Raw genomic sequence first — 22718 nt, forward strand, 5'->3', positions numbered from 1 at the left:
AACTAGTCTGTTGGCGTCAGGCCCACAGGGTGGGCGGCCACATGGAGACGGCTGTGATGTGATGAAGTGAGGCAGGAAGGAAGAGCGTGCCTCGGAGGGGAGTTTCCATGGACTCTATGTGTGCTGGGTGAAGGAGAAATTGGGGAGGTGTTTCCCTTTCTGCCCTTTCGTTGAGGAGGAGGGCTTTCTTTGTGAAGCAAGGGAACTAGAAGGGCCTTCCCTCACCTCTTCTGAGACTTGCTCCCCAGCCTCAGGCAAAAAACACTGGGGTACTGATCTGTGAAAGTTCCCGCCTGGGTGGCTCTTTTGGTCCTGCCCTGACCACACAGTGTGAGTTTATTTGGGGCAGTTTTTTTTTTATCATAATAGCAGAGGCACAGGCCTTAAGCTGGCAACCACTCCAGGGCTCAGCATTCCAGAGACAAAGGAGACCCACAGAGTATATCAGGTATTCCAGCGTGAGGCTAGCTTTGTTCGATCAGAACAGACTAGCAGGCACTCGGCGGCGGCTACTTCGCAGACCCATCTCCACTGGCTCGCGCGCCTCACTCCGCTTCCTCTGCAACCATGTCTGACAAACCCGATATGGCTGAGATTGAGAAATTCGATAAGTCCAAATTGAAGAAGACAGAAACGCAAGAGAAAAATCCACTGCCTTCAAAAGAAACGATTGAACAGGAGAAGCAAGCAGGCGAATCGTAATGAGGCGTGCGCCGCCAATATGCACTGTACATTCCACAAGCATTGCCTTCTTATTTTACTTCTTTTAGCTGTTTAACTTCGTAAGATGCAAAGAAGTTGGATCAAGTTTAAATGACTGTGCTGCCCCTTTTCACATCAAAGAAGCGAGAACTACTGACAACGAAGGCCTTGCCTGCCTCTCCCATCTGCCTGTCTGGCTGGCAGGGAAGGAAAAGAACTTGCATGTTGGTGAAGGCAGAAGCTAGGGGGACGACAGTGAACTCTAGAGGAAAGCCAAGCTGGTCCAAGGTGTCCTGCAGGCTGTAAATGCAGTTTAATCAGAGTGCCATTTTTTTGTTCAAATGATTTTAATTATTGGAATGCACAATTTTTTTAATATGCAAATAAAATGTTTTAAAACCTGAAAAAAAAAAAAAGAACAGATTAGCAAAAATATTAGGAAGCACTTCTTTTATTCCTAGATGCCCTACTAACTGCAAACCATTCTGCTAATGGCTGCAAGTGGTATCAGGGGGCCTACTCATAGCTCTTCACTCACTCACTTGAGGGAAACCATCCTGATTCACCTGGCAGAGGCCTCTTTTGTTAGGATTTCGAATGGCATACCAAGAGTGGCCGTAAAGACAGAGGGTGTGGCTGCTGGGAAATCTAGCAATGCTTCATAAGTCAGGCAGCAGCCCAAAAGAAGCGTGGGTCAGAGAAGCAAGTTCTGACATCCTGCCTTTGGTATTCACGAGAGAGAAGTCATGTCTGGCAGGGAACGTGGACTGTAGCCGTGACTCAGAGCTCATATCCTCTCTCAGCACAGACTCAGGGTGTAGAGAAAGTGGGGGTGTTTGGGGAATGGACCTGGTAAATGTGGGCAAGGCTGATTCCAATTCTGCAGGCTAAACAGAATTTTTCCAAAAGCGATTGCTTTCCAAAAACTGTTGTGGAGCTCATCCAAGAGCCTCGGGGGCATCTCTGCCAGCCGACACTTCTCCTCGCTGACCTGAGGTGTTGTGGCTGGGGATGGCAGCTAAAGACTTCCTTTGATTTTTCAAGTGCCTCATAACACTCCATGGTGTCCCCATGAGGGCCAAGCAGAGGCAAGAAGGCCCCCCAAACCCATAAACATTTGGGGGACATGTGTTTTTCCTACTCTGGAACTTTCAATTGTTCAGTCTCCCCACATCCTGATTGTTTCCAGGCTTGGAGCCCTCCAGGGTGGGTGACATGTGGAGAGGTCCAGGATCTTGTCCTGGCTGGAAGTCTGACCTGGGCAAGTCACTTAACCTCATCCATGCCTAGAGTTTGAAAATCAAATAAGATGACACATGTGAAAGTACTTTGTCAACCTGAAATGTTCTTTAAATATATTTTTACTAACTGAGTCGTTAATGTTTCTTTCTTGTAAAGAAAGGAACTGAGGAACTAGCATTTTGATTTCACTAAGCATGGGTTTCAAACTATTGTATGTTAATAGCTCTAACTTCAGTTAGGCACTTAACTGCATTTAGCGGTTTTAAACACCATTTCTGGGGGATGGATTAAATGGTGATGAATCTGTACTTTCCCAGATGAGGGGACTTGGTTGGTCCTACTCCTCCTCTCTTCTTCCTGCCACATATCAGGTAGTTCTAGGACCAGGCATTTGAGATGACCCAGTGATGATGTGGGATATAGACAGTTCTTGAACTCTTAGAGGAAAGGAAGCTGGTTTAGGCCAACCTTAGTCCAAGGATCACAGAAATGGACATGCTGCTCAGGTGTGCTGCTGGGATGGCACTCCTGAGGGCCCAGGGACAGGCCAGTGTCCGCAGGTGCAATCAGTACACACTGAGGAGGGATTAATGTCACCCCCAAAACTCCTAGGTTTTTGGAAACTGCCAGAGATGCAGAAAGACTCTGAGAACTCAATGCAGTTTCCACAGACAGACTAAATGATTCCCTTGCATGGGTGAGGATGTACAAGACACAATGACTGTACCAAAGATCAAAGCTCTATGACTGTCTACCCTGGTTAACAACAGGAGTCATGCTCAAAAGGGCGACATCACAAAGGCAGAATCACGGCTCCTCACATAACTGATTTCTACTATCAGGCACAATTTGATACAGTGGAAACTGGGTAGTGGGTGTGGGCTTTTCTGGGTAGGAGGAGAACTGGTTAGTCAGGATGGAAACAGCCACATGCCAGCCAGCTCAGGTCTCCTCTGCTGAGCACCTGTAAGCTCCAAGAAGAGCTTGGATGGAGGGGAGGAAGCTCTCCTGCCCAGGGTGGAGGGCATGTAAGCTCACAATTCTGAGCAAAAAGAGGTTCCACAGTCTCCAGTGACGTAAGGTCCCCAAGATAACCTCATTGTCGCTTGCTGCAGTTATAGCAACTTAACCCATTGGACTAAAACAGAAGCAAAAATGCTCCTGCCATTGCTCACACGTCTCTCTTTGCTGGGACACTCTTTGAAAGCAGGGAACTCCTACAGTTCCTTTGCTCCCCTAATATAATAACGAGAGGTGCTGTTTACCGAACATGGACGCTATGCCTGGCACACTACCGACCATCATTACTTTGAATAATGGTATCACCAGCTCCAGTTTACAAAAGAGAAACCTAGCTTCAGAGAAGAACTTGCCTGAGGTCACAAAGAAAGGACCTGGACACTCTAGCCTGTGGTCTGCTGGCTCCTGAGGAATGTGGCCCCCTCAATACCTCCTTCCCCAGAGCAGTCACCATTGCTTTGGAGTTTGTTCCTTTACCCAGCAGTTCCATCCCAGGTCAGTAGGCTCCCAGTTTCCACGTGTTAGCAAATGACAGTGCCCCACACCACTGAATGTTATGACAAACAATTTCTAGTAACTTAATGTGAACTTGTAATATCTTACTACTTCCTCTCAGAGCCTCAGCTGGCTGCTCTGCGAGTTGAAGGGTTGTGTATAGAACTGCAGACTGGAGAGAGGACAAATCCTTTCAAGCTGACCTTTGCTCTCTCTGCTTTGGGGCACTTTGATCTCTGAGAGATGCATACTCCTTCAGATGCTCGGCAGGCATGCTGCCAAGCAATACAGTTTTAAATTCCTTTGCAAACAAATAAACAAAAGATACCCTTGAAAACCCTGCTCTGCAAAATTTCAGCTCTGAAGCTTCCTTTTTATAGATTTTTCCAAAGCAACTTATTTTTTAAACATTTGTAATATTTGGAAATATCCATAGCAATCTTCACCTCTAACTATACTATCTGGCTGCACGACAAATGCTAACTACTCTGAGTCAAGCTGATCTGGCACTCTTAAAAAAGGAAAAGGAAAAAGTGGGCTCCTAAATGAAGTTGACGTGACATTTGCACGTTGCTCAGGCGCTTCTCAAACAAAAGCACTGGGCCGCAGCGTCTGTGGTAGTGAAGGAGCAAAGGCTGCGGAAGGTGTGCCGGTTACTCACGGCAACAAGCAAACAGCTGTGTACCGTTGCCTCGTGTTGACACCCCACACTCAGGGGTCTTCCTACGGAATGATACCATTTTAGAGAGCCATGCTGAGGCCAGAGAAACGTTTTATACTAGAAGCAATGGAAGGCGGAACACAGGCATCTGTGCAGGTGAACCTCCTACCGGGCTGCTCTCGGGATGGCCCCTGTCACAGCCGCACAGTGGCTCTGGAAGGGGGGTCCTGTTCCAGTGCCTCATGGATCAGGAACCAGAGCGACTGCCTGGTCCTCAGCTTCGTCTGCAGAAAGAATGTAAACTTCACAACCACCCCGTGCTGGGAGCCTGCACACCCTGGCCTGCCCACAGAGCTGGAGCGCAGACAGACGTGAGTGCTCGGGTCCCCGGCAGCCCCTTACCGAGCAGGCTGATGCCCAGCCGGGACAGGCCCTGTCGGAGGCCCTCGCCCAGGCTCTCGGGGAGCTGCCGCCGCCACTCCTCCTGCCGGTTGTAGTGCTCCTCATCCAGAGAGAGCCGGTCCATGTTCCGGGCCAGGCTTGTGGCCAAGTTGGTGATGGAGGTGAGGGTACCTGAGGGCACAAGACACATGGGTGGGTTGGCCTCCTGGTCACATACACAGTGGACCCCAGGGGAGTGAGCCCTGGGGGGCTGTGGTGAGGGGAGTGGGTGGGGGAAGCCCACCTGTGCCTCCTGCACATGCCTAGGTGGTGAGTGATGGTGGCTTCCTCTTGGGAAGTTTGAAGCAACAGCCTTAAGAAAATGAGGTGAAGATTAACACTTGCTTATGAGGGTGATGGCACTCCTCAAAAGGGGTAGGACAAGAATCTCTGTCACCAGAAAAATGCCTAGAGTTTCATATGAAACTATCGTTCACTATCATTTGATTGTCAAGGCTTGGCTAAAACAGTTAGTTTTGAAATCCTTACTGAGGCCTAGTTTTGAAGGTTAAAATTTTCCTGCTCTGATTTTAAAGGTTAAGGTTATATTGCTGAATTTTAGACAGATTGTAAAGAAATGTTTCCACTTTAGGAATAAAATTTATTCCCTTCTTATTACTCCAGTCATAGTAAAGGGAGACACTAAACTTTATCATTTGACATTGAGAAAATAATTATTGTGTCACAAACACCACATGCAATTTTAATATTCAGGATGTTAACTGAAAAAAGTGAGGGCAATAAAGGGAATAAATCATGAGAATGCCATGATTCCGTCTGGTTTTCCTAAGAATGGCTATTTCAGCATTGTGCTCAAAATAGTCATAATCCCCTCTAGCAAGTCTGCAGAGATCTCAATGAAGCAAAACCGAAAGAATGCAACGGACACATCCTGAAGCTAACACATTAGCTCATCTGTTACTGGAGGTCTAGTTTCAAGAAGAGATGGTAGATGTCATTTTTGCAGCTGCATCTTTACCAGTAATCTAAAAAAAAACAAAATCCATGCACACACACACAGCCACCAACAAACCAAAGAGATTTTGCTAAGAGACGCAGAGAACAAGTGTAAAAAACATTCAGTGAGTCAGTGCGCTAAAATTACCACTGGAGTTCAATTTAACAGGTGTTGGTTGTCTTATTTTAAAATAAAAACAACAGAACCACAAAGATTCAAGTGTCAAGAGTGAGAAATCCACCAGTGACTCATCTGAGTTCCTGCAGCTCAGCTCACAGGCCTCCCGGATGACTGGGGCTTGGGGGAGAGGTCCTGTCATTGTCCACAGAATGCTGTTCTCTTGCCAGCCCCCATCTATGGATCATGGGTTCTCATATTTCAAGCTCAAGTCTTCTTTTGAGCCTTCTAGAGACTTCTATAACCTGCCCACTCATAACCGAGTTGCAGCACTGTTGACAGTAAAAAGCCTTTTATGGGGGAAATGCCCTTTGCCCTGTTTTCCCTGCCTCCTGCTGAGAAGAAAAAGGGACTCAGATGGCCCTTGTTAGTTCCCAAGTCACTGCCAACCCGACCAAAATATCTTCAAGCAAATACACAGATAAAAACGAAAACATTCTCCTTCTTGCGGGCAGCAGTTTGGCTTCTGTGCCTGATGACCCAGCTGGGCCACAAGATGGCACTGTTTACGTGGCGTGCTACAGGCAAGTTGGCTGTTTCACCTCCATCTCGGCTTGCATGTCAAAATATATCCATATCCTCACAAAAGTTATGACAACTGTATCTACATTAAAACAATATATGATGAGGCAACACAGTGTAGGATTTCTGATGTTTAGCAGAAGTCCCGAACACCTTTAATATTTCTGTATTTATCACATGGAATAACAGTTGAGCCAATCCTTGTTTTCCCAATGGGAGGTTTAAAATTCTGAAGTTTCTGAAACATTTTCACACACTACAGGCAAGGAGTGATCTGTTTAAAACATAAGACATTATATATGAGCTTTGTTACAAATCCAACATTTCAGTGCAATTTAGCCAAACAAAGCTCAAGGCAAACTTAACGCATTTAAAACTTTAACACATTCTTAAATAAAAAATAAGACAGGAAAAAACGAAAATAAGGCACTATTACAAGGAAACAAAATAGCTACCTTTGGAAATGTGCTTTACAAATGATGTTGTCCCTCTGGAAACTCCACTCACAAAGGCTCCTGGGCCTCGGGTCAACCCCTCATACGGAAGCCTGAAGAAGTCGGCGATCCCGTTCCCGATGCTTCGCACCAAACTTGCCGGGCTGCCGAGGATTTCCAGAGATCCAACCACCCAGCCTGTAACGGACCAAAGGGAAGGGGTTACTGAAACGTGAAATATGGCACTTTCAACATTTGGGAAAAGTGACCCATTTTTCCTGCAATTCATTTTTCACACTAGAATTGAGAATGTAATAAGCTTCTTTGGAGCAAAATATGGGAAATAACTCATTCACTGTGAATTCATAAACGGCAAACTTTCATACTTTATAAATCAAAGTGATCCTTTTGGCAGCCTCACAAATAGCTTTAATATGATTTCCCTGCCTGGCCTCCCGTATTCCTGCTAAAAGGGACCCGTGCAGGGGGACACACGCTCCCATAAGCCCAAGGAAAGCTGGTGCCTTAGGCGGCAGGTGTTTGCAGGCTGGGAAGTTATCCTTAAAACCTCCTTGGGGCAGTGGAGGCACCAGGGTGAGGAGCAGATGCCTGGTCAGGGGAGGAGGCCAGATGCTAAATGGGGTGTTGCAAAGGGGATGCAAAGTTCTGACAAGGATGGAGGAGTTATTTTTAATCTTTCCCAATCCTACCAAATTGAGTGCTTCCCTTTGGAGCAGAGCTGGAGCCAGACAAATGTCTCCCCCTCAACCCCAGTTTCAGTTGTGTAAACACTGGTGACATGGACATACTGATTAGGTTAGCGAGAGGGGAGTGTTCCCTGTGAATGTCCCAGGAGGGGAGCTTGGATCTGGTTTCCTACTTGAGCTGGCGCTTGCCAGGAGCTGGCCTGCTCAGTGGCCTGATTGCCGTGTGCACTGCCTCTTGGGAACGTGGCTGTGGTGTGGACTCCAGCAGTGGCTTCCCTTCACCTTCCTCCCCAGGGTAAGGGCTTGGGGCTCTCGGGCCAGAGGGCTGGAGGTACAGGCAAGAGCCAAGGGCTAAGGAGAGGAGGATTGTGAACAGGCGACTTCCTCCTGGAACCCACTGACCTGTCCAGCCTGGGGCTGAGAGCACTCTAATGGGGAGGCCATGGGGACAGGACCCATGTGGGAGCCAACCCTCCCTCACCAGCAGGTTCTTGCACTACAGGCCTATGACAGAGATCCCCAGTCAAGTCACCGATTCCAGGGGACTGGGAAGGTATGGGTGCAAGAGGCAAGCCAGGGCCCTAAAGGTTCCCAGGCCCAACCTTTTAGGGAGAGACATTCTCAAATTTTGAGCCCACTTCCCTTCTCTGATAGGATGATATCATCATTAGGCTGATAACACTAGGGTTTAGAGTAAAAGAGGGAATAACTTCCAGAAGAGGAATATTATAAATGGGAGGGCCTATGGGTGCCAGGCATTCAACTCATTTAATTGTCACAGCGACTGTGCAAGAGAAGTACTATTACCTCCCTTCAAATAAATTCAGATTAGCTAATGACTGAGCCCCTCCCTGGGGTCAGGGGCTGTACCAGGCACAGGGGACAGGCGAATCTGACATGGTGTTAGCCTGTCTCCACCATCTCGCAGGCAGGCAGGTGGGCAGGCAGGAGGAAACTGTAGCTCAGAGATTAAGTCAATTGCTCACCATCTCCCTGCCAGTCAGGACATGTGGGCTGGGTTTCCAACCCAGGTTTACTTGATTCTAAAGCTACCCTCCATCTTTTCTGTGAGTCCAGGCTGCAACAAGTAGGCAGAGCAGCCTGGAAGGTTGCGGGATATTCTTCCTTGGAGGACTCTCTCTGGAGGTAAAGAAATAGCAGATTCCCTTAAGCCTGAAATAGTTGTAAGGTTTGCCTGGAGGCAGAAGGTTGGTCTAGAAACATCTCAATTCCCTTTCGTTCCAAAGATTCCACATAGAGATAAAGAGAGAAGAGTAAGCTATTGCCAAGCAAAGACCACTCTACAATGGGCCCATTCAGGCAGAATGAGCGGAAACCACCCAGCCTGGCCACACGAGGGGGCGGTTAGGATCTCCTGGCTTAGGACCTCTGCCTGATGTGAGGGCTATGTGGGGACCAGAGCTACTTCTCAGTGGCATCTGAGCTGGCCAGAAAAGGGCCTAAAGTATCTGAGGGCACTCCTTCTTTAATTATTTTCCTCCAAAAGCAATATATCTTTGCTTACTTCTTTGGAAATTTAGTTGAAAAAGGGCGTCTGCCTGACTTCCCATCACACTGAGACTTGTGGGCAGAGAGGGACCCCAGAAAATTATAAAGCCCTCATTCTTTTGTTTAAATAGCATTAGTTCCTCATGTCTAATTACTTTACTGTTTCTTTATTTTTAAAACCTCTTCAAGGGGCCGGCCCCGTGGCGTAGCGGTTAAGTGTGCGCTCCACTGCTGGTGGCCCGGGTTCGGATCCCGGGCGCGCACCGACACATTGCTTGTCAAGCCATGCTGTGGTGGCGTCCCATGTAAAGTGGAGGAAGATGGGCACGGATGTTAGCTCAGGGCTGATCTTCCTCACAAAAAAAGTATACATAAATAAAACCTCTTCAAGGTGACTCCACAAACTTCCCTAGAAATGAGGTCAGGGTATTTTGAGCATCCCAATCAGGAAGCTTGTAACCAAGTCCAGTGGGTGCATCCTACATGCACATGAGATGCAGATGCCATTGATTACTCCCAGGCCAGCTGTCTCTCTTTCTCCGCCAGAATGCTAGTACGTTCTCTTTAAGACTTTTCTTCCCTGGGGGGTTGGTAACCTCCTACCATCTTCCCATTTCCAACTTTTTCAATCACTGCTTTCCTCCAGATAATCTTCAGATTGTCCATAGATATTTAGTGACAGAATTCCCAACAGGCTCTAAAAACTTGGCCCTCTATATTAGAATTTCTTGTCTCAGCATATAATGAAGTTGGGACAACAGCTTAGAAGATTTTTAGGTGGATTACAAAAAATACAAACAGAATGTTCTTGTGAAACCTCATTAAAAACATAAAACAAAACAAAGAAAGATGGTTTTTAGCACACAGGCTGTAGGGGTATGGTTCCTTGGTGCCACAGTTGGAGTTTCTCTGCCAGCTCATTACACAGATGGGTGCTCCCCACACCTCAGCGTTCTGTGGTGCCAGGTGGGAGGGAGGCCTCTTCCTTTCCAGGCCCCAGATCAGTAACCCACACACCTGCTTCTCATGTTAAAAGAAAAAACTGCCTGAAAGGGTAAGTTTCTGGAGTTGTTTATAAATATACCCATCTATTAAATGTGAAATGTTAGCTGCTTATTTTTAAATGATTTCTTAGGAAGAAGGAAATATTTTCTTCGTTGTTGTGCAAGCTATCAAAACAGTTCTTGCAGGGTCCTCCCCAAATTTTGTCATTTTCACTTAATGTGTTCGGGTAGCCCTATTAATAACTCTATGAATTTCAATAGGGAGAAAATGTAATCTTACCAGCATGACAACAACATGGGTCACTTACTGCTACAATGTTAATCATATATGGGAATGCATTCACCAAGTACAAGGTTACAAAGGTTCTCTCCTTTTACTTGCAGAAAGTAAGACTTGTTCTTGACCAGAAAGGGCCCATAGGACCAACTCTGGCTGGTGTTTGTTGCTTGAATTCATGGGAACTTGAGGAGCTGCATTATCAAACTGAAACTGCCTTAGAGTGAATTTAGGTCAGGAACGCGTTTTTTGAATCCAGTTACCATAGAGTATTCTGAGACAACTCGGTCCTCAACACTCAACCTTTAGCACACAGTACTCCCCATACAGCATTCTGCACACATATTCAAGCCACCCCCTGCAGACTTTTCCAGCTCGGGGCTGTGAAGAGGCTGAGACACCGACAGCCTTCTCTTTGCGATCTGTCTAGACAGGCAGGGCTGCACTGGGTAGGTAGAAGGCTCTTTATGCATCTTATGAGCACACAAATCCTCTGAATTTCTCACCTACAGCTATTCATGGACTGTAATGAAGAAAGCTAACAACCTAGAACTGGATTTCTTTTAGGCCCGGGGGCTGAGGGCCTGGGCTGGTTTTCCTGGCTGCACTAGAGAGCTAACATAGAGCCTTGTACCTGCAAGGAGCTAAAGAAGTGTTTGCTAAATGGAATTAAAATTCTAAGTTATATAACAGTGAATATAACAGCTACTATTGCTTGGCTATTCATTAAGTGCCAAGCAAAATGCAGGGTACTTTACATACTTTCATTTCATCTTTCCAAAAATCTTAAAACCCATTTAATAGATAAGGAAACTGAGATGTAGGGGGGTGCAGCAACTCACCCTAGGCCTTATAGCCAGCAGTGGCAGAGCCTAGATTTAAATCCACTGCTGTCTAACCACAAAGCCCATGCTCTTCGCCTCTCACCATATTGCTCCCCTTACGTATTGAAATCGATAAGGCACCACCCCAAAGCACTTCCATTTTGCCCAGGCCCTAGCTCATCACAGCTTGTGTCCTCACCTGCTCTGAAGAGCGCCCCAGCAGCATAGTGCATCGCCAGGGCATGGACGAGCTGCCTGGCCGTGGTGAAGATGGGGCCTCTTTCAAACACTGAGAAGGAGAGCGGAGTGTGGTCGGAGGCTATGTACAGCTTGAGAGAGGCGTGGATGCTGACGAGGAGATTCACCGGCTCTATCACCAGCTTCCGTAACTTCACAGGATTCACCAAGGCCCTGGCGTGCTGTCTGACCTGCACGGGCAACACCTGTTTACCACCTGAGACCATCGTGGGGTGACTGGCCAGGTTGCTGTTAGGAAGGTACGTCTCAAACAAAGTTTTGATGTAGTATACAAATGTATCTTCCACATATAACCGGGCAGGTTTCAATTCAAAACTGAACTCATTAATATCAAATAAGCTCTTGCTCTCCGTTAAGGTGAGGCAAAGTCTGATAAAACAATTTTCCTTATATTCTTCCAAATCTTTGCTGGATACAAGGAGACTTTGCATTTTGGAACACTGAGTAGGTTCTGTTTTTTCTCCCTGGCAGACCAAGACAGCAAAGTGGAAATTGGACTTGTTATACAGCTGGTTGTCTAACTGCAGGTCCCCACAGTAGACCTCCACACCGTAAAGCTGAAAGACGGCTGCAGCCGTCTCTTCCCCGAGGAGGGGACCAGCCACTGGGGCCATTTGGAGGAAAACATTGTCCAGCGTGAGTCTCAGAAGTTCAGATGCTGCTTTGTGGTGGGTGAGGTCATCAAACACCGCCAGGCTCAACTGAGTGACGAACATTTTAAATGTCACAGTCTTCTCCAAAGTTCTAGAGAAGAAAGGGAAAAGAGCATTAGTCTCCCCCGACTTTTCTTTGTTTCTTTTAATGACAATGCCTTACTGAACACCTCCTGATGTCCCATTGGATTCTTATAGGAAACAAATAAGAACTCAACTTTCAGTACATCGTGTCTGGACAGAGACGGTCAGTATTGGGAAATGTTCCCAATGGGACTGTTACAAGTTCTTGTCATGTTTCTGTGTTTCCCTTACCAACACTAGATTTTTACTGCAAAATCCCTCTAGTCTTTGTGCACTAATTCTCTATTGTTATCATCACAGGGCAGAAAGACATAATAAATAACCAAGACTCCTTAATTTGAAGAAGTAAAGCAAGTGCAAGAAAATTACCACGAACTCCTACCACAATGGTCCATCTACCAGCGTCTCAGCCCGTGTGCTCCCCTCTCTCCACCATTTCTAGGGCTCAGCTGCCCGTGCTCCCGTTTCTGTGAACCCTTCTACTGTGCGCTAAAGCACTCTGCTTTCACCTCCTCAAGGTCATCATTCCAGCAACTCACCCCTCTTCTACATCATTATTGTTTCATCATTACTAGCAGCTTATAAACATGCTGTTATTGCTCCTACTTAAAAAATCGCTCTCGTAACTCCCCTTTGTCCTCTAGCTACCACTCATTTTTCTGATCCCCTTTACATAAAAACTCCAAAGCATTTTCTAAACACATTGTCTCCTATTCCTCTCCTTTCATTCCCTCCTAACCTTGCTCCAAGCAGGCTTCTGCCCCCACCAGTTTACCAAAGCAACTCTGGTCAAGGCCACCAGTGACTTCCACGTGGCTAAATCAAATAACAGACTTGCAGTTTGTGGCTCACCTGATCTACAATGGCATCTGACGTTGTCGATAACTCTCTCCTCCTGGAAACATTTTCTTTACATCCTTTCTCTCAGCTCTTCTACCTCTGGTCACTCATCCTCAGTCACCTATGCATCTCCCTCCTCTTCTCCCAGACCTCTTAAAGTTAAGGTGCTCAAGGCTCAGCCCTTGGTTCTCTTCTCTTCCCATCTCCACTCATTCTGTTTGGAGATCTCCTTCAGTCTCATGGTTTGACATGCCATCTATATGCTGATGGCATATCATACAGTACCATAATATACCTTCCAAAGTCATAGTTAACCTAGAACTCCCCCTGAACTCCAATCTTATATCTCTAACTGCCTAGCCACATAGTCACTTATATTTCTAAAAGACATCTCAACTTGTCAGCTCTGTAATCAAACTTTTGATCTTACCCCCAAACCTACATATAGTCAGTCTTTCCCGTCTCCGTTAATGGCAACCACAGCCTACTAGTTGCTTAGACCAAAAATTCTGGAGTCTTCCTTGATGCCTCTATTTTCAACCCTTGTCCAATGTGTCAGGGAAATCCCACTCCCGCTTTTCCTTAAAAGTCTATCCAGGATCTGACCATTTCTTACCACTTCCACTGATACCACTGCAGTCTAAGCCATCAGCACCTCTAGTGAGGATAACTGTAATAATCTCCTAACTAGTCTCCCTGCTTCCACCCTTGCTTCTTTACAGTCTACTTCAACAAAGCAGCCAACGATCTTCTAAAAATTCAGGTCAGGTCATGTAACTTCTCTCCTTAGAATGCTCCAGTGACCTCCCCATGTCACTCAGAATGAAAACTAAGAGCCCTACAACAATGTGTCCCCTCCTCCCAGCCCTTCCCTCTCTGACCTCAGGCACTACTACTTACATTTCCACTCACCCCATTTGGCCCACACTCGCCTCTTCTCTGCTCCTCCAATATGCCAGGCACACTGCTTCAGACCTTTGAACTGGCTGTGCCCTTGTCTGCAAAGCTGTTCCCCCAGATAACCACATTACTAACCCCTGCTGCTTTCAAGTCTTTGCTCACATGTCAACTTCTTGGTGAGGCTTACCTACACCTGTTTTTTTAAAACTACACTCTCTCTGTCCCTATGCTCTGGCACTCCTGGTCCTTCTTACAGGGCTGTTTTTATATCTGCAGAATACCAACCTTCTTTATATTTTATTATAATAAAATAAATTCAGATTTATGATGTACCATAAAAGTCCTTTTTTTATTATTTTTGTTCTCTGTTCTCCCATTCCACACCTATGAGAATGTAATCTCCTCAAGAGCATGGATTTTGGTCTTTTTATTCACTGATGTACTATCCCTAGAACAGTCCCTGGCATCTGTTAAACATTTGAAAAATACGTGTTGAATAAATGAATTAAGGAAGTACAAGTAAATACTGTGCCTTCCCTATTTCTACCAATGAATGGATGGATTATTGCTATTGTCATTAACAAGACCCTACTAATGCCCTACATAAAATGTTTCTGAAATTGTTGTGTAGGCTTGAAATTTTGTGTTATGCAATTAAAAAAATTTTTTTTTAATAATTTTATTTATTTATTTATTTTCCCCCCAAAGCCCCAGTAGACAGTTGTATGTCATAGTTGCACATCCTTCTAGTTGCTGTATGTGGGACGTGGCCTCAGCATGGCCGGAGAAGCGGTGCGTCGGTGCACACCCGGGATCCGAACCCGGGCCGCCAGCAGTGGAGTGCGCACACTTAACCACTAAGCCACGGGGCCGGCCCCTGCAATTTAAAATTTAGTCTTCAATTTAGTTATACTATGAATTTTTTACAAACACTTCTGGGCAAAGAAAATATTCTACTCAACCTTATTTGAAATATTATAAATTCAAGTTAATAATAATTTGGCAGAGTCAAAATTAATGACTTCCTAACCATCTATGAAAAGCAAGGAACTTTTGTTTAAATAAAAGGCTTACGTAGCCCCTTTTTCAGCCCTTTACCCACATCTATTAACAATTTTGGTTTCTTACTTTTCTTTTCAGTCTTATTTCTAGGAAAGTTTTTTTTTTTTTTTAAAGATTTTATTTATTTTATTTTTTCCCCCCAAAGCCCCAGTAGATAGTTGTATGTCATAGCTGCACATCCTTCTAGTTGCTGTATGTGGGACTCGGCCTCAGGATGGACGGAGAAGTGGTGCCTTGATGCGCACCCGGGATCCGAACCCGGGCCACCAGCATTGCAGCGCGCGCACTTAACCACCAAGCCACAGGGCCGGCCCTCTAGGAAAGTTTTCTGTGCATGTGTGTCTGTAAGAATGTGCGTGCATATATGTATTTATGTGTGCACAGATATGTACATATGACACATAACTAGGATCCTATTTATATATCCCATTTTATATTCTGTTTGCTTTATTTTTGATTTATCATATGCATTTTTCTATTCCACTAAATCCTATAAACCTATTTTCTATGGATACACCATTTATGGTACATTTATGTATCATCCATTCTCTTACTAATGGGCATTTAAACTCTGAATATTTTGTCATCATAATTAGCGATGTGATAAATATCTCTCTGCATATATCTTTGCCTACTTCTTTAATTATTGCTTTAACTCTTAAACTCTTAAAAGTGGAATTTCCAGCCAAAGGGATTTTAAAGCTCTTAATACATATTGCTAAAGTGTTTTCTAAAAAATGGTAACAATTTGGGGCCTGCCCAGTGGCGCAGCGTTTAAGTGTGCGTGCTCCACTTTGGCGGCCTGGAGTTTGCAGGTTCAGATCCCAGGCGCGCGCCGACGCACCGCTTGTTAAGCGATGCTGGGGTGGCGTCCCATATAAAGTAGAGGAAGATGGGCACGGATGTTAGCCCAGGGCCAGATCTTCCTCAAGGAAAAAAAGGGGAGGATTGGCATCAGATGTTAGCTCAGAGCTAGTCCTCCTCACACACACACACACACAAAAAAATGGTAACAATTTACACTTCCACTAGAAGACTGTATATGACGGAACATCACTGTTAATTTGATAGGTAATATCTTATTTAAATTTGCATTTCCTTGATTGCTTGTATTTCCTCTTGCTAGAATTTTCTGGTCATGTCTTTTGCCCTTATTTTATTTTTGGAAGGAAGGGCTATCTTCATATTATTCCTACTGAATTATATGAGTTCCTTTTAATTAAGGATATTAACTCTTTGGTTCATGTTTGCAAAATCTGATGGCAACAGTCAGGTTGAAGGGGAAAAAAACATGTGGCTGTAAGAGGTGAATTTATTTATTTATTTTATTCTTCTTATTTTTTTTTGTGAGGAGATCAGCCCTGTGCTAACATCTGCCAATCCTCCTCTTTTTTTGCTGAGGAAGACTGGCCCTGGGCTAACATCCGTGCCCATCTTCCTCCACTTTATATGGGATGCCGCCACAGCATGGCTTGCCAAGCGTGCGTCGGTGCATGCCCGGGATCTGAACTGGTGAACCTCAGGCTGCTGCAGTGGAACGTGCGCACTTAACTGCTTGCGCCACTGGGCCAGCCCCAGAGGTGAATTTATTTTTGATGTAGCTTGAATTAAGTCTAATTACTAGGTTGTCATGTGTATACAGAAGTATTAATTTGCATTTCATGCTAATGATGACATATAATTCTAAGATGCATGTCTTAGTTTGTAAATCAGTTTGTTAAACTTATCACAGAAGAACTGGAAGAGGTACCCAAGGAAGATGATATATTGCTACCTATTATAGGTATGATTTAAGTGAATAACATGGATTATATGATAATTAACCAAAAGCTTTAATGTATATATAGGGATGACAGAGAATGGTAAACAGTAGGTTTACAACTTTATAATGGGAAAGCTTACTATACTGCCACTGGGATAATAATTAAACCTACCTGTTGGTATTGGTTAAAATAGGTCCTGCTTTTCCTTCTGGGGCCACAGTGATGAAGACTGTGCCACACTGATGGCCAATGTCCACATATACATAGCCAAAGCCAGTGAGGAACACAACCTGCAAAAAGAAGATTCAAAATCTGATTAAAAAGAAATAGGGCCTCGCCTGGTGGCACAAGCAGTTAAGTGCATGTGCTCCACTGCGGCAGCCTGGGGTTTGCAGGTTGGGTGCGCACTGACGCACCGCTTGTCAAGCCATGTGACGGCGTCCCATATAAAGTAGAGGAAGATGGGCACGGATGTTAGCCCAGGGCCAGCAAAAAGAAAGAGGAGGATTGGAATCAGATGTTAGCTGAGGGCTGATCTTCCTCACCAAAAAAAAAAAAAAAAGAAACAAACACTACTGAAATGGTTGACTTCAAATGTCTCAAGTTCTGACTCAAGACCACAAACACTTCCTGGTTATATTTCTTTATATCCATGTGTACAGGCCATTCAGCTGACTTGAAATGAAAAAAAAAAAGAAAGATGAAATCCAGATTTCTCAATATCCAGCTGTAAGGTTCATAGAAAAAAAAAATGATGGATGATGGGGCATGAGTGTCTTCATTCTCTGCTTCTCTGGAACTGGCAAGTAACTCTGTATGGGCTGGAGCCCAGCCATGGGCCAGCTTTACGTGTGCATATGAATCTCTGTGGAAAATAACCCCTAAAACTCAGGACTTGACATGCAATGTGCAAAAAACTTTCAGGCTCTTGAGTGTTGACTTACGACCATCAGGATGCCCTTCTATGCTGGGGACACAAAAATATACCTGAAAACCTACCAAGACGTGTCATAATCGTCCCAAGGTCACTCACATAACTTGTAACAAGAATGTCAGATAACTTCATTTGCTTGGAGTCAAAATTAATTTTTCTACCATAAGAAGGTAGACTAAGACCTAAAAAAACTTCTATCTCAGAAGCCAGGTGCCAGGCCAGCAGAACAGATGTCCTTTCAGCAATAAATACCGATGCTGCTTAAATGGAGAAATATTTGAAAACAGAACTATTTGAAAAACAACTCCAAGAACATCATGTTCACAGCCAGCATTACCTGAGGGTAGGGGCAAGAACCTCCTTATGTTTGGGAACGTGGATTCTGATGATTTGCAATATCAATTCAGTCCAAGTCTGGGCCCTTTATTATTGTTAGGACAGCAAATAAAAGAAGCAAGACTGAAATTCCTGGATGAAGGAACACAGCTAGGTGCCTGCCTGACAGGTAATGAATGTATTCTCATTCTGACTATACTAAGAGGTACCAGAAGGAGTGTACACAGAACCACAGGAGAGAGTCACAGATTCAAATTTGGATGTGACTTCAAAGTCACTGAGCTTTTTTCTTGTACAATAGCTCCTCCTTCAGCAATCCTGACCATCTTCAGCATCCGGGGCTCCTGGATGTCATCTCTGCTGGCCCCCCTCGTCACCCTCCACAGCCCAGCAATCCTCAGATCCCCCAGCTCTGCTGGCTCCTCCACCAGTGCCTTCTTTGTCATTGAATAGCCACTGCTCTAGCTTAGGCCCTTGTCTGCCACTCAGTACTCCCTGTGCCTCAAATACACTTTTCCCCATAAAGTCCTTTCAAAATCCTATGTATCTTCACATATGTGGCTTAAGGATACCTTATTCCATGAAGGTATTCTCTAATTTTTCTATTCCTTTTCTTGGCTGGATACTTACTCCTACATTCCAAAAGTACTTTAACCATATTTCTATTTGATTATAAAATCGTATTGTTTGTATTAGAGTCACCTATTTATATACCCAACTCAATCACTAGACTGTCAACTTCTTGAGGGCATGAGTGGTGTCAATCTGTATTCTCTATGGACATGTTTCCCAAATGGATTGCTTTACAAAAATACCTGTTTCAAAAAACTGTATCCTGAATTTGTCTTATTTGTTCCAAGGTAAGAAGTGAACCAGACTATGATAAAATTTGGAATGCAGCCAACTTAAAAAATGGCTCAGCTCATGAATCTAAAACAGGTATTCTTTGAGCAACATTCACATTTATAAAAGCCATTATTTTGTATGATATGTAAAGTAAGTCGATTGCTTTTTTTTTTTTCTTTTGTTGCGAGCAAGATTGGCCCTGAGCTAACATCTGTTGCCAATCCTCCTCTTTTTGCTTGAGGAAGATTGTCGCTGAGCCAACATCTGTGCCAGTCTTCCTTCACTCTATATATGGTATGCCACCGTAGTGTGGCCTGATGAGCAGTGCGTAGGTCCACACCCGGGATCTGAACCTGCAAACCCCGGACTGCCGAAGTGGAGCATGTGAACTTAACCACTACACCACTGGGCCTGTCCCAAGTCAACTGCTTGTTTACTAGGCTTATAGACATGGGATTATTCATTTGGCACAAACCTTTTAAAGGCCCTATGCTCCCATCTATATTCCCTTCTCTCAATGACTGTCCATACTTCAGTGCATACCCCAGGATTTCAGCAGAGAGTGTTAAAAACCAGAACTACCACCCCTCAAGGGAGGCAAGGAGGGGATCAGAAGAGGGAAATATTTATTGTTCTACGCATTCTCAAGGTAATCCTCAGGCATTATGAAATCTTAATCTAAATCTAAATCATTAATCTAAATCTTTAAGGTACTTCTGCCCAAAGACCTGGACTCTGCAGATAAAGTTTTGCTGGGTCTCTTTCGCTCACCACTAAAACGGAAGAAACACAGACTTTAATTCTTGGAGCCTATTCTTGTCTCTTCACATATAGAGAAACAACTCACAACACCCAGCCTTTTGTCCAGTGGCAGTTCTAGGGATTAGGAAGTTAGGTACCTAAGTGCCAGAGAAATTACGTACCTATACCCACATCTCCCAAAGTTTAAAGTAAATCCTTGTTTCGGTCTGATGGTTCAAACATTCAATCATTCAATTATTTGATACTTAAAAAGTACTTACAAAGAGTCGGTCACGATATTAGGCATCAAGAAGATACAATCACACCCTCAAGTTGCTCACAGCTCAGTTGGTGAAAAAGCCAAGTATGCAAATAATGAGATAATAAATAACAGTTCTAGGACAGAGATGTATAAGATACTCCTTCCTCTTAGTGTATTAACCATCACGGTCTCTATATAAGCTCATGAGGGCAATGGTTTTGGTGTCCATTTTATTCAGTACTTATAACCAGTGCCTGGTACTCAATAAAGATCTGAATGGACATCATTGTGGCTCCTGTGGTAAAGACTTCTAGTGTCCACCCATGTCTAGCTGCCCTCTCCTTCCAGGCACAGAGCAGGATTATACTCCTCACCCCACTGCAGTTAGATATGGCCATGTGACTAGTTTTGGCCAAAGGGCTACAGGCAGAATCAACATGTGTTACTTCTGAGCCAAAGCATAAAAGAGCCACCTTTCTTCCCTTGCTGCAGAGACTGAATAAAGGCTTTATGTTCCAGATCAATGGTGAACCAAATCCGATCCACTCCTTGTTATTGTAAATAAAGTTTTATTGGAATATAGCTACACTCATTTATTTATATATTGTCTCTAACAGCAGAATTGAGAAGTCATGACAGAGATTATATGGCCTGCAAAGCCTAAAATATTTACCATGTAGACCCTGAAGAAAACCTTTGCTGACTCCTGCTGTAAATGGTCATGATAGATTGTTACACAGCCAAGGAAGTGCACATCCCAGTATCCATTCCTTGTTTAGTCCCTTCCCATGCTGACACAAGAGCTTGGCTATGTGACTTTCTTCAGCTAATGGGATATCAGCAAACATGAGGCAAGAAGAAGCCTGACAAGGCTTGCTCACTCGGGTTTGCCCTCTTGCCACCATATGAGGAAGCCTGGTCTAGCCTTCCTAAGGAGGAAAGACCACATGGTGAGAGAACTGCCCAGACCTCCCAGCTGAAATCATCCTTCAGTCAACCCTCCAGCTGCATAAGTGATTCCAGGCTCCTCCTGCAGAAAAATCACCCAACCAAACCCTTAGAATCATCATAAGTTAACCGTTGTTGTTTCAAGCCTCTAGGTTTTGGGATGGTTTGTTACAATGGGGCAAATAGAAGATGATGGCACTTCCATCAACCTGCGTCCTTGAGTGACCATGTAGAACAGAGCCCCCAAATGACCAACACTGGCCACACAGCATGAGCAAGAAGTAAATTCTAGAATTATAACAGGCAGCATAATCTAGCCTATACTAAATAATACAGATATTGGTAATAGAAGTAGAGTTCTAGAAAAACCTAAAATATGAGTCCTTGGCTTAACAATCAGGCAGTAGAAATTGATACTGAAAGCTAAAAAAACATGAATTCATGTTACGAAGTAGCAAGACATTTAGCAAAACTCTTGTCTGAGATTACCTGGGAGGTAGATCATAAACCCAATAAATTTGTAGCTCTAGAAGATGAGGTTTGAAAGCAAAATATTAGTAGCGTGTATTGGTTGTTGTTGGCTGTGTCTGGCAATTTATTATGAAGAAGTGAGCTCAGGGAAGAACTGGGCTAGTTTGCAATAAAAATGAAAGAGAATAGAGAGATTCCAGAAATTCAGGGCCTTGCAAAGTTAGAAGTGCTTTTACACCCCAAACAGCAAGAAATAAAATTTTGTTTTTGAACATGAAGATAGATTAATACTCAGCCTTAGGGCTATATGTAGGCATTATACGCACTGATAAAACTTCTTAATTGTTAAAGTGACTCAGAAAAACATTTAGATTAAAACTTTCCCACAGAAGCTCTCTTAAATCCAGAGAGAGGTAAGGAAGCAAGATAGCACAGAAAAATGTCTTAAAATAGGACCATGGATGTGGTTATTAGTACATGGAATTCTCTGGAATCAAATAGATAAGAAGTCTAGTGAGTTTTGAAGAAATTACTACTGCCCAATAAACTCACGAACCTAGACTAAAAGAGACTGCGATTATTTGAGACTCAGTACAAGCTTCAATTGTTGCCAAGGAAGATCTCTGAGGGAGATACAGGGACTGGAAGAATAACAGCAAGAAAGCTCTTCCAAGAGCAGAACAGGGCTCAAAGACTATTCCTTGCTTCCAGGGTATAGACCCCCCAAGATGCACCCAGAAAAACTGCAGAATTGTTATGGAAGAGAGGCTGCTGTATGTCTGTCATTCTTCCTCTTTCCAATTTGGCGGGGCTATTACTGTTATCCCATCCTGTAACATGGCGGGGAGATGGGGAGCAGATGAGTTCATAGGTTTTCAGATGGAAAGGAGTCACATCCAGACTAAGAGAGAGCATCATTCAGAACTACTTGATTTCCAGTGGGATAGATTTCCAGTGACTGGTTAGAATCCTGGGGAGAAGATTTCTTTGCTCTGTGTGTAGGAAAAAGAATGAATGAAATGATTGATGGCTAAGGGGATTTTTTCTTTTTGAGTAGTTTGTTATTGCAGAATGAGCTGGCCAGTCCTCATCAATGCCGTCATTTAGTTACTTTTTACTTTCTTCACTTCACACTGGTAGTGTGGGGGTGTGTGTGGAAGGCTACAGGCAACATATAGTCAGACACTTGCTGTTTTAACCATAAAACATTTGGGGGATACTCTGTGTTTCACCATCTGTGTCTGTGCTAGAGCACTTTGATCAGTAAGACTTCCTCTTACATATGTGGGTATAAGAATACCATTCAAGGCTGAGGTCCTGCCTTCCACTTCCACGTTGTCTTTTACTACAGTTACAAGTAAAAAACACCTTAACATCACTTGTGCTTTTCTATATAGTCAGTTATCTTTACTAAAATAATTATTTACCATATGTCCAACAAATATTTTAAAAAATTACACCAGTTTAATTTTACTGAGTAAATAAGTTAGAAGGTGACACAGGAAATAACTGAAAATATTTTTGAAAGTCTATCTCTTCCTTTCTTTCCCTCTTTCTCTCCACCATCCCCCCTCCCCTCCCAGGCTACACGTGACAATCCAGGGATAATAAAGAGGGAGTTATAAAGCAGCCCAGCATTGCAGCTGA

At 44.1% G+C, this 22718-nt stretch overlaps 2 protein-coding genes across 9 annotated transcripts in view; one reads left to right on the forward strand and one right to left on the reverse strand.

Annotated features, from left to right (window-relative positions):
* Positions 1–22718, reverse strand: part of VPS13B (vacuolar protein sorting 13 homolog B) — a 741189-nt gene that overhangs the window by 11029 nt on the left and 707442 nt on the right. For all 8 annotated transcript variants that reach the window (XM_087447588.1, XM_087447586.1, XM_087447584.1 and 5 more), the window contains 4 exons: positions 16705–16823; positions 11173–11975; positions 6674–6850; positions 4523–4693 (listed from right to left, as the gene is read on the reverse strand). In XM_087447588.1, coding sequence (XP_087303714.1) covers positions 4523–4693; positions 6674–6850; positions 11173–11975; positions 16705–16823 — 1270 coding nt within the window. The remainder of the gene's footprint in view (positions 1–4522; positions 4694–6673; positions 6851–11172; positions 11976–16704; positions 16824–22718) is intronic.
* LOC106801925 (thymosin beta-4) lies at positions 527–1121 on the forward strand. Its single transcript, XM_014788088.2, has one exon. It carries the CDS (start codon positions 568–570, stop codon positions 700–702), a length of 135 nt encoding a protein of 44 aa, XP_014643574.1. The 5' UTR covers positions 527–567; the 3' UTR covers positions 703–1121.

Source organism: Ceratotherium simum, chromosome 23 (genome assembly GCF_057802395.1).
Source record: "Ceratotherium simum simum isolate JZ-2026a chromosome 23, ASM5780239v1, whole genome shotgun sequence".
Lineage (NCBI taxonomy): Eukaryota > Metazoa > Chordata > Mammalia > Perissodactyla > Rhinocerotidae > Ceratotherium > Ceratotherium simum.